Source organism: Myxocyprinus asiaticus, chromosome 37, assembly GCF_019703515.2.
Source record: "Myxocyprinus asiaticus isolate MX2 ecotype Aquarium Trade chromosome 37, UBuf_Myxa_2, whole genome shotgun sequence".
NCBI lineage: Eukaryota > Metazoa > Chordata > Actinopteri > Cypriniformes > Catostomidae > Myxocyprinus > Myxocyprinus asiaticus.
This window is the reverse complement of record NC_059380.1, coordinates 5,784,658-5,797,072: the sequence shown is the minus strand read 5'-3', so window position 1 is coordinate 5,797,072 and position 12,415 is coordinate 5,784,658. Positions and strand designations below refer to the sequence as shown.

Here is a 12,415-nt window from a genome sequence, read left to right as displayed (position 1 = left end):
CCACATTGGAGGTTTTTGAGCATGAACTGCACATTTAAAGTCCCGCCACAGCATCTCAATCGGGTTCAAGTCAGGACTTTGACTAGGCCACTCCAATACTTTAATTTTGCTTCTTTTGAGCCATTCAGAGGTGGACTTACTCCTATGCTTTGGATCATTGTCTTGCTGCATAATCCAGCTGCGCTTGAGCTTCAACTCATGGACTGATGACCGGATGTTCTCCTTTAGGATTTTCTTGTAGAGAGCAGAATTCATGTTTTCCTCCGTTATTGCAAGCCGCCCTGAAGCAGCAAAGCATCCCCACACCAACACACTACCACCACCACGCTTGACCGTTGGTATGATGTTCTTTTTGTGGAATTCTGTGTTTGATTTACGCCAGATGTAACGGGACCCCTGTCTTCCAAACAGTTCCACTTTTGACTTATCAGTCCACAGAACATTCTCCCAAAAGGTTTGAGGATCATCAAGGTGTGTTTTGGCACAATTCAGATGGGCCTTTATGTTCTTCTGGGTTAGCAGTGTCTTTCGCCTCGCCACTCTTCCATTGATGCCATTTTTAGACAGTATCTTTCTGATAGTGGAGTCATGAACAGTGACCTTTGTTGATGCGAGAGAGGCCTGCAGTTCCTTAGATGTTGTCCTTGGCTTTTTTGTGACTTCCTGGATGAGTCGTCGCTGTGCTCTTGGAGGAATTTTGGAAGGTAGGCCACTTCTGGGAAGGTTCACTGCTGTGCCAAGTTTTCTCCATTTGTAGATAATGGCTCTCACTGTGGTTCTTTGGAGTCCAAGAGCCTCTGAAATAGCTTTCTAACCCTTCCCAGACTGATGTGCTGTATTTCAATCACCTTTTTCCTCATCATTTCTGGAATTTCTTTCAACCTTTGCATAGTGAGCTACTGGGTGAGACCTTTTAGCCAACTTCATGCTGCTGAAAAAGTTCTATTTAGGTGTTGATTTGATTGGACAGGGCTGGCAGTAATCAGGTCTGGGTGTGTCTAGTTCAGCTGAACCCCATTATGAATGCAGTTTCATAGATTTGGAAATTTAGTAACTAGTAATACTTTTTCACACAGGCCCAGTTGGTATTGGATAACTTTTTTGCTTCAATAAATACCATTATCATTTAAAAACTGTATTTTGTGTTTCCTCAGATTACCTTTGTTTTATGTTAGATTTTGTTTGAATTTGTTAAACAATTTAGTATGAGATATACACAAAAACAGAGGAAATCAGGATGGGGAAAATACTTTTTCACAGCACTGTATATATATATATATATATATATATATATATATATATATATATATATATATATATACACACACAGTACTGTGCAAAAGTTTTAGGCACTGGTGAAAAATATTGCATAGTGAGGATGTCTTCAAAAATAATGACAAATAGTTTTCATTTATCAATTAATATCATACAAAGTCCAGTAAACATAAAAAAGCTAAATGACCACCTTTGCCTTTAAAACAGCACCAATTCTCCTACTTACACCTGGACACAGTTTTTCTTGGTTGTTGGCAGATAGGATGTTCCAAGATTCTTGGAGATTTTGCCACAGTTCTTCTATCTATTTAGGCTGTCTCAATTTCTTCTGTCTCTTCATGTAATCTCAGACTGACACAATGTTCAGTGGGGGGCTCTGTGGGGGCCATGACATCTCTTGCAGAGCGCCCTGTTCTTCTATTCTAATAATTTCTATTTGCAAAAGTAATGTTTGGGAGTCTGACATTTATATTTCCTTTTGACACACTAAAGCTGAAGATATAAATAACCATCTTAAGACAAATGCTTTTGTGAATCATCTTATGTGTCTAAGACTTTTGCACAGTACTGTATATATATATATATATATATATATATATATATATATATATATATATATATACACACAGTTGTGCTCAAAAGTTTGCATACCCTTGGAGAATTGGTAATATATGTACCATTTTTAAAGAAACCATGAGTGAGCAAGCAAACACACATTTCTTTTATTTCTTATGGGATTCATATTCAACTGTAGGTTATAACAGAATGGCACAATCATAAAACAAAACTTGGCAACAAAGAAAAAAATTAAATGACCCCTGTTCAAAAGTCTGCATACCCTTAGTTCTTAATACTGTGTATTGCCACCTTTAGCATCAATGACAGCGTGCAGTCTTTTGTAATAGTTGTCAATGAGGCCCCAAATTCTTGCAGGTGGTATAGCTGCCCATTCATCTTGGCAAAATGCCTCCAGGTCATGCAAAGTCTTTAGTCGTCTTGCATGAACCGCACGTTTGAGATCTCCCCAGAGTGGCTCGATGATATTAAGGTCAGGAGACTGTGATGGCCACTCCAGAACTTCACCTTTTTCTGCTGTAACCACTGGAGGGTCAACTTGGCCTTGTGCTTAGTCATTGTCATGCTAGAAAGGCCAAGAGTGTCCCATGCGCAGCTTTCGTGCAGAAGAATGCAAATTGTCTGCCAGTATTTTCTGAGAACATGCTGCATTCATCTTGCCATCAATTTTCACAAGATTCCCCTTGCCTTTAGAGCTCACCCCCCCAAAACATCAGTGAGCCACCACCATGCTTCACAGTGGGGATGGTATTCTTTTCACTATAGGCCTTGTTGACCCCTCTCCAAACAAGCTGTGAGGCATGTCAAGGTGTTGTTGGGCATATTGTAACCGGGCTTTTTTGTGGCATTGGCACAGTAAAGGCTTCTTTCTGGCAACTCGACCATGCAGCTCATTTTGTTCAAGTATCGTCGTATTGTGCTCCTTGAAACAACCACACCGTCTTTTTCCAGAGCAGCCTGTATTTCTCCTGAGGTTACCTGTGGGTTTTTCTTTGTATCCCGAACAATTCTTCTGGCAGTTGTGACTGAAATCTTTCTTGGTCTACCTGACCTTGGCTTGGTATCAAGAGATCCCAGAATTGTCTTTATTAATAAGTGCCTGAACAGTACTGACTGGCATTTTTAAGGCTTTGGATATCTTTTGATATCTTTTTCCGTCTTTATAAAGTTCCATTACCTTGTTACGCAGGTCTTTTGACAGTTCTTTTCTGCTCCCCATGATTCAGTATCTAGCCTGCTCAGTGCATCCACGTGAGAGCTAACAAACTCATTGACTATTTATACACAGACACTAAATGCAATTTAAAAAGCCACAGGTGTGGGAAATTAACCTTTAATTGCCATTTAAACCTGTGTGTGTCACCTTGTGTGTCTGTAACAAGGCCAAACATTCAAGGGTATGTAAACTTTTGATCAGGGCCATTTGGGTGATTTCTGTTATTATTATGATTTAAAAAAAGAGCCAAACAACTATGTGATAATAAATGGCTTCAAATGATCACTATCCTTAAATAAAAGACTTTTTTCATGATCAGTCATATTTTCAAGATCAATGCCAAAATTTCACAATTTCTGCCAGGGTATGCAAACTTTTGAGCACAACTGTATATACACACACACACAGGAAACTTGCCCTATAATGGTCTGTGTCAAATATAACCTGTTGTTTTTCACTGTAAATGTGGAGAGGTTTTTATTACCAACAGTTTAACAGGATATTGTACCTTGTAGTCATTGATGTGCAGAAACTCATCGATGATGGACTTGGATTTCCTCTCAATGTCCTCCTCCGTCAGGACATGCTTCTCTGAAACACCAGTGACCAGCGGCTCTGATTTCACTGCTGAGGAACAATGGTGAAGGATTACAATATTTGCAATATATAGTTTGTGTATTTATAATAACTCATTCAGTACGTAATCAGGTAAATTTACGCATTCATTGGATATGCAGCTTTAATGTGCTTTAAAGGGATAATTCACCCAAAAATGAAAATTCTGTCATAATTACTTCACTCTTAAGTTAGTTTAAACCTGTCTGACTTTCCTTCTTCCATGGAACACAAAAGGAGATGTTAGGGCTAGGGTCTCTTTCATTATATGAAAAAAGCAGGGGCGAGGCTACATAAGGGCCAAGCTGGCACTGGCACCCCCCAGATTGACAGCTGGTCAACCCAATCAAAGCTGCCGGAACAGACGTATAGTTTGCAAATTGCAAATAAAAAGAAACAGCATTTTTGTTTTTGCACGCAAAATAGCTGACATACATTATCATAGTTCTGTTATAAATATAGTTAGAAAAATGTCTTTCTTTAAAAAAAAAAAAGTTCAATTTTGGTAAACTGAAATGGGTCGAGGCTATGGATGGGAATCATAAGAAATGTAAGAAAGATTCCAGTTACGATTTCAAATCCTTAACTCTTTCATTAGTGCTTCCTACATTTGAGGAAGAAATAGTTGAAAAAAATAAAAAAAATAAAATGCAATTTTTATTGCATTTACTGCCCTCAGCAGCCTGTTGCCAAATGATGAGATAATTTCAGATTTCAACTCGAGAGGCCTCATGTCTATAGTGGGGAGAGAGGCAACGTGCGCGGAGGGGAATACAGAACTTAGTGCTGGACGCTTTATTCCCGCTCCACGTGCGTATACACGTATGCTTACACAATCACTTATCCAGTAGTCAGATAACTAGCACAAAGATTTAGATCTCGGTCTGGACTGAATTGTCCTTTGGTCCGAATCCGGACCGGAGCCTGCTCACTGAGTACCTCTGCTCTAGATGCATTGTAGATTCAAAAGAACTGACACATAATAGTCATTCGTTTCTGCACTGAGGCGCTCATGTTTTGTGGTCTGCGTGGCGCTATATCCAGTTATGCCTAAACACGAATCTGCTCAGCACTCAAATAATGGATCCACTTTGCGTGGTTTTGTCTCACTTTATTTTTTATACATTGACGTGTTGTACCAGTAATTTTGCATCTATTTATTAGGTTGTGTAAATAAGCAAATATTGACACATTAAGGCAGAGGAAAGGGGGACACTTCAAAATATTCACAATGTAATTAAAGGCACAGTATAGAGGTCCACCCACTTACAAAAAAATGTGTAAGTCATACAGGTTTGAAACGGCATAAGGGTGAGTGAATAATGACAGAATTTTCATTATTTATTTATTTTGTGTGCGTGTCGTTCCTTACTTGTCTCAGTGGCTCCGCTGTTCTCGGCCTCACTCTTGTCGTCCGAGATGCTGGCTTTACGAAGTAAGGGTTGTGAGTCTGGCCCCTCTCTGCGTGATTCCTCAGGGGCCATGCTGTCTGTAAACTCCTTATTGCTGCTACCTCTGCTTAAGGGCCCAAGTCGAGACGGCCCCAAACTCACAGGTTTGTCACTGCGCTCCCGACCAGTGCTGCCTCGACTAAGAGAAGCACACAAAATAAAACAGGAATTAAACAATATAAGTAAAGCTACTATATACATTTGAATTTGTATATGGCATACTGATTTAGCACCAATTTAGCAGGACTTTTACTAAGACCAATGCAATTACATGTAATAGGAATTCAATGTGAATTAAATGAAAAGAGATCAGGGGCCATATGTATAAAGCCGCTTAGTGTTTCAAAATTCTAAAAATGACGTAATTTTACTTTTATTCCTAGACTTAAGAATAATTGTGATTCATAAAGTTTGATAAGTGTGAAGACTTGGTCTCAGCTTCTAAATTGTTTAAGAGTGCTGGAGAGGTATCCTAACCTAGTTAGGAGTAGCACGATGACTGTGTTCCGTGGAGACAATACACTCTACAACAAAGAAAGAATGTGTTGACTTATGATAGTGGAATTTGGGCAAATGTGTTTCGTAGTTGAGCGCAATGAAATCCATCAATATATTTTTTTAATTGCAGCAAATTGTTTCATTTAATGAATACACTGAAACTCATTGGTGTTTTTTTGTCCCCTTTTCTCCCCAATTTGGAATGCCCAATTCCCAATGCACTCTAGGTCCTCGGGATGGTGTAGTGACTCACCTCAATCCGGGTGGTGGAGGACGAATCTCAGTTGCCTCCGCGTCTGAGACCATCAATCCGCCCATCTTATCATGTGGCTTGTTGAGCACCTGCGGAGACCTAGCGCGTGCGGAGGCCCACGCTATTCTCCGTGGCATCCAAGCACAACTCACCATGCTCCTCACCGAGAGTGAGAACCACATTATAGCGACCACGAGGAGGTTAACCCAATGTGACTCTACCCACCCTAGCAACCGGGCCAATTGGTTGCTTAGGTAGCCTAACTGGAGTCACTCAGCACGCCCTGGATTCGAACTTGCGACTCCGGGTGTGGTAGTCAGTGTCTTTACTTGTTGAGCTACCCAGGCCCCCCCAGTGAAACTCATTGTTGTGAATTAGGCATTTGAATGTTATGGGCTACATGCCTAAGCTTTCAGAGGGCTGTAACAACTAATTAATAAAATCTTAATATCACTAAAATGATAAAAATCAATAATCAACAATGAATTCAATTACGTTTAGCTGAATATCTTTGCACTAGCACTGCAACCTCCGTCAGTGATGCCACTTTACATAGTAAAAACGTGTTTCGATGGGAAAAAAAGACATTTGAAAATGGTACAGAGCTGCATCAGAAAAGGCCCAACCCAAGAAAAAAAACGTTTAATAAGTTCATAGTTTTGTGTGGGCTGTTAGTTGCTTTGACAGATTCCTTCTGCAGTTTAATGTGTTTGAGAGATGTTTAATCCCAGTTCACCAGTTCATAACTTACATTTTACTGATTTATTTTTATTTGTAAATATTATAAACTCAAAGTCACGCAAGATTCCACTCCCTTTTCACAAAACAACTTGTCCAAAACAGCAAGCAAGTCATTAGTACTTCAAATAGGCCTAAAAAATAAAATTAAAAATTAAACTAAAATAAAAAAAGTAAATAGGCTTACTTCATGGAGTGTGCACCAATACCGCTCAACCAAATGGAGTGCTACGATAAAATATTACTGACATGTTGAACATCAGAGTTATCACGAAATTGAACTGTAAATCTTATATGTAACTGTAATGGGATTATATTTATTGATCATTTCATTTCATGATTTAAATTATCCTTCTACATTAAAACTGTAAAGAATTGTTTTTTTGATAACGTGAAAAGCATATGCAATTTATATTGCAAGATTTAGCATTTAGATTTTTTTGTAGCCTTCAATTTGCACATTGTTTGAGGACAACATTCGGCAAGATGTGGAATGTTTTAAAATACAGGAAATTAAAATCAACAGAAAATAACTTATTGTTAAAATATTGTTTTAAAGTGTTGTATTAAATCATGAATGAATGGTGTCAATCCAGCGGGGTCATATTACCCTTGCAGGCTCACTACTGGCTGATTCAGTGGTTGAGGGCGGCCATTTTGGGTTGACATCTCTGTAGTCCTTATTTCACAACACTTAAGTGTCACCTCTGTCAGCACCTAAGAACCAGGCTTAGACTTTGCTGAAAGTTGCTTTTAGTATCTTTATAAATAGCTCCTACTCTTACACAAGTCCTATTCTTTGCTAAGAATTTTTTGACACTTAAAGGGTTAGTTCACCCAAAAATGTAAATCCTCTCATGATTTACTTCCCTTTAAGCCATCCCAGATGTGTATGACTTTTCCTTCTTCAGCATCTTCAAGTGAAGATTTTTATAAGCAGATTTTAGCTCAGTTTGTCCATACAATGCATGTAAATGGGTGCCATCAGTCTGCTGGCTGTTTAACAGTCCAAAAGGCATATTTAGGCAGCATAAAAGTAATTCACATGAATCCAGTCAATCGGTTAATGTCTTCTGAAGCAAACCAATAGGTTTGTGTAAAAACTAAATAGATATTTGAAACTTTATTAACTTTAAAAAAATCGCTTCATGCCAGCAGTCGACGCATCAGTGACGTAAGCGCAATGGTGCGTTCATGCGAGAAGTTGGAAGCGTGCGCTTTGTTTACAACAGAGGAACAAATGTCATGCGAGAGTTAGTTCATTTCAAACAGAAATACAGCGCTTGGCAGAAGCAACGATTTAAAGTTAAAGGAAATATCGATTTGTTTCTTACACCAACCTATCGGTTTGCTTCAGAAGACTTTAATTGATCGATTGGAGTCGTGTGGATTACTTTTATGCTGCCTAAATATGGCTTTTGGACCATCAAACAGCCAGCAGACTGATGGCACCCATTTACATGCATTGTATGGACAAACTGAGCTGAAATCTGCTATAAAAATCTTCACTTTGGTTCTTACACATCTGGGATAGCTTAAAGGGAAGTAAATCATGAGAATTTTAATTTTTGGGTGAACTAACCCTTTAAGTCAAAGCTTAAGAATATTCTTAAGAGCTTTTCTGAGAAGATTTATGCATACGGCCCCAGATTTTAAGATCTGTTTTTTTTTTTTTTTGTAGCTTCTGTGTTCTCAGATGTTAGTTACCATCCAAGTGAGCGTCTGGAATCAGAATCAGAGCTCTGGACTGTAGGTGGGCTGGGCTGAGTTGTGGATGACTGCAGTGCTGAATAACGGTTCAGGGTGCCACCGGCAGAGCGTGTCAACTCTGGAAACATGGGAATACACATTTACACACACACAAATGCAGAAATAGAACATGCAACACAGTGTATGGTAATAAACACAGGTCGAGTTCGGAATGGTATACTACCATACTACTCTTACTAGTTCTGCCATAGACAGATATAGCCATTCCGAACTCAGACATAGTATAAAACACACCTCAGAAATGCAGCAATGACATAATCATAAAGTATAAATTAATGTCCCTAACTTTCCTGCATGCAGAGTCAATTCAAGGTGTTTAAAAAAAAAAAAAAAAAAAAAATATGCACTCAAATAGTTTTACAGCGGCTCCAAAAAGCATTTAGACACTGAAAGGGATAGTTCACCCAAAAGTGAAAATTTAAATTCTGTCATCATTTACTCACCCTCATATCGTGCCAAACCTGTGACTTTCTTTCTTCTGCGGAACATAAAAGAAGATATTTTGAAGAACGTTTCAACTGTTTTTGTCCATTCAATGAAAGTCAGTGGGGTCCAAAACAACATTGAACCCCACTGACTTTCATTCTATGGACAAAAAAAAAAAAAAAAAAAAAAAAAAAGAGATATTTTTCTAAATATCTTTTGTGTTCTGCAGAAGGAAGAAAGTCATACAGGTTTGGAACAATGCGAGTAGATGTCACAATCTTTATCTTTGGTTGAACTATCCATTTAAGCCACACTTAAAAGTGTATGACTGTCTACTCTATAAAAAGTTAGTTCTGAGAAAATTCATATTTTGTTATCTGATACAATGATATTCATACACTTTTAAGTGTGAATTAAGTGTTCTAATAATTTTTGGGACCACTGAAGAAATGTGTGTGTGTGTCCTCACCAGAGTCACTGGCTTTGGCTCCACCACTGCTGCCCTTTACCCAGTTGATCTGAGCCAGTGGACCCAACTGAATCTTTTCATCGATTTGAGGCTGTGGTGGGGGTTGGATTGGATTCAAGGATCATAACAGGTACAAAAAAAGCTATTACTACCACATCACAACATCACAAATTCTGCAATGCCTTATTATGGATTGCTAAAGCACATGTGGTGCCAATAGCATCCTCATTTGCTGCCCTTGACCACTGAGATCATAGCCAGCAGGTGGCAGTGCAACCTGTCATTTTGGATTTTATGCTGACACATCAGATTTTAAAAATCTGATTCACATTCATTGTATGCATTGATGAATCAATAACTGACGATTATGAATGAGATGATTTTGTATGTTTGTGTAGCAACCCATCTCTTCACCTTAGAGATCTTGGGGATTTTCGTGGGGTCGATGGTTCTGCTGTTTTTAGTGGTGGGCACCGTGTTCCACGTCTCATCCTTCTGTGAGCGCTGATCTCTCTGATCTGAAACCACAGCAACAGGATAGCATGTTACACAAACCACTTCACGCCACACCACACCACTTTCATACTCTGTACGAACATAACACATAACTGTATCACTTGCCATAGGGCCACTTGGAAATATTATCCCTTTAGCCCCATCATATAAAATCATGCTAACAGGTGGGGAAGCTAGAGGACAGTATGGTGCTAGGGGCTACATTTAATTTAATTCACAGATGTACAAAAAACTATTTAAAGCTGTGTAACATCCAGAAAGTAAAAGGTCACAACAGGTTCTTCCCATATGGGTCAAAATTGACCCGTTAAGAAAAAGGAGGAACAATTTGTTTTAAATTGTTCATTCTCTTAAACAATTATATATATATATATATATATATATATATATATATACACACACACACACACACACTACTGGTAAAAAGTTTTAAAAAACTCATTCTTTATTATTATATTTTTCACATTTTACAATAATAGTAAAGTCATCAAAACTATGGAATAACATAAATGGAACAATGGGAATTATGTTGTGACTAAATAAAACCCAAAATAAATCAAAACTGTGTTATATTTTAGCATCTTCAAAGTAGTCGCCCTTTGCCTAGAATTTGCAGACATGAACTCTTGACATTTTCTCAACCAACTTCTTGAGGTATCACCCTGGGATGCTTTTTAAACAGTATTGAAGGAGTTCCCATCTATGTTGGGCACTTATTGGCTGCTTTTCTTTATTATTTGGTCCAAGTCATCAATTTCAAAAACTTTTTTTTTATTTTTTATTTTTATTAAATTTTAGTTTTATAATGAAATAAATTAATATACTTGTCCCAGGTCAGAAATTACCCTAAGAAAACATTTTTAGCAAATTTAAACCTTTTCCATCTTTATCTCTGGATATTCCCAAAACATTGAATGAGGTTTTTGTCCTCTGGGTGGCACTGTAGTTGGCCTGCTCTGGCAAAAAAAAAACAAAAAAAAAAAAACACTGCAGACTGTAAAGAAGCTGTAGATCTTACCTGGCCTTCTTTTGATGTCCTTGGACAGAAGCTGCTGGTGAACCTTTCTCTGCTCTTCCTGTTCCTCCAGCTTGGCCTCTTTATGGATCTGTTCTATTGTCTTGGGGCCCTGATCTGCCCTCCGGGACACCCAGTTATGCTAAACGTACAATGATATACACACAGAAAGATCAGAGGTTTGGGGAACTCAGCTACAGTATTGGCCAAAAATACTGGCACCCTTGGTAAATATGTGCAAAGAAGGCTGTGAAAAAAAAATCTGCATTGTTTAGCCTTTTGATCTTTCATTCAAAAAATTCACAAAACTCTAACTTTTAATTGAAGTAAAACAATCAAAACAGGGGAGATTTCTCATTATTAAATATTTCTCCAAAACACATTGGCCATAATTAATGGCACCCTTTTATTCAATACTTTTTGCAACTTCCCTTTGCCAAAATAACAGCTCTGAGTCTTCTCTTATAATGCCTAATGAGGTTGGAGAACACTGAGACCAATGATCTGAGACCATTCATCCATACAGAATCTCAACAGATCCTTCAAATTCAGAGGTCCATGTTGGTGGACTCTCCTCTTCAGTTCACCCCACAAATGTTCTATGGGGTTCAGGTCAGGGGACTGGGATGGCCATGGCAGAACCTTGATTGTGTTGTCAGTGAACCATTTTTGTGTTGATTTTGATGTTTGTTTTGGATCATTGTCCTGCTGGAAGATCCAACCAGGGCCCATTGTAAGCATTCTGACAGAGGCAGCCAGGTTTTGATTTTTTATCGGTTGGTATTTGATAGAGTCCATGATGCCATGTATCCGAACAAGATGTCCAGAACCTCTGGCAGAAAAACAGCCCCACAACATTAAAGATCCAGCACCACATTTAACCATGGGCAATGGGTACTTCATCTCTGTGGGTGCCAAACCCATCTCTATTGTTTGCTGCCAAAAAGCTCTTTTTTTGGTTTAATCTAACCATAAAAACCCAGTTGCATTTGAAGTTCCAGTAGTGTCTGGCAAACTGAAGATGCTTGAGTTTGTTGTTGGATGAGGGCAGAGGCTTTTTATTTCTTGAAACCCTCCCAAACAATGTGTGATGTAGGTGATGTCTGATTTTTTTTTTTTTTTTTGACTTTCTGACCCCAAGACCCAACTAATTTCTGCAATTCTCCAGCTGTGATCCTTGGAGATTCTTTGGCCATTTGAACATGGAGACAATATAGACACACGTCCTTTTCCAGGCTGATTCTTAAGGTCTCAAGTTGATTGGAACTTGTTAATTATTGCCCTGATGGTGGAAATGGGCATTTCCAATGCTTTGGCCATCTTCTTATAGCCACTTCCCATTTTGAGAAGCTCAGCAACCTTTTGCTGCACATCATAACTATATTCTTTAGTCTAACTGTGATTGATGATTAAGGGAATTTGGCCTGTGTGTTACCTCATATTTATACCCCTGTGAAACAGGAAGTCATTGCTGAAGAATTTCATGTTCCTAGTCACCCAGGTGTACTAAAAAAATGTAAAATACGAATGGGAATATACTTCAGATATATTTTACTCATAAGAATTTCTAGGGGTGCCAATAATTGTGGCCAACATG

At 38.5% G+C, this 12,415-nt stretch overlaps 1 protein-coding gene across 5 annotated transcripts in view; it reads right to left on the bottom strand.

Annotated features, from left to right (window-relative positions):
• Positions 1 to 12,415, bottom strand: part of LOC127427564 (eukaryotic translation initiation factor 4 gamma 3-like) — a 94,191-nt gene that overhangs the window by 8,560 nt on the left and 73,216 nt on the right. For 3 of the 5 annotated variants that reach the window (XM_051675198.1, XM_051675200.1, XM_051675201.1), the window contains 6 exons: positions 10,822 to 10,960; positions 9,702 to 9,805; positions 9,288 to 9,378; positions 8,330 to 8,450; positions 5,055 to 5,272; positions 3,576 to 3,694 (listed from right to left, as the gene is read on the bottom strand). In XM_051675198.1, coding sequence (XP_051531158.1) covers positions 3,576 to 3,694; positions 5,055 to 5,272; positions 8,330 to 8,450; positions 9,288 to 9,378; positions 9,702 to 9,805; positions 10,822 to 10,960 — 792 coding nt within the window. The remainder of the gene's footprint in view (positions 1 to 3,575; positions 3,695 to 5,054; positions 5,273 to 8,329; positions 8,451 to 9,287; positions 9,379 to 9,701; positions 9,806 to 10,821; positions 10,961 to 12,415) is intronic. The other 2 variants (XM_051675199.1, XM_051675202.1) reach the window with 1 other exon arrangement.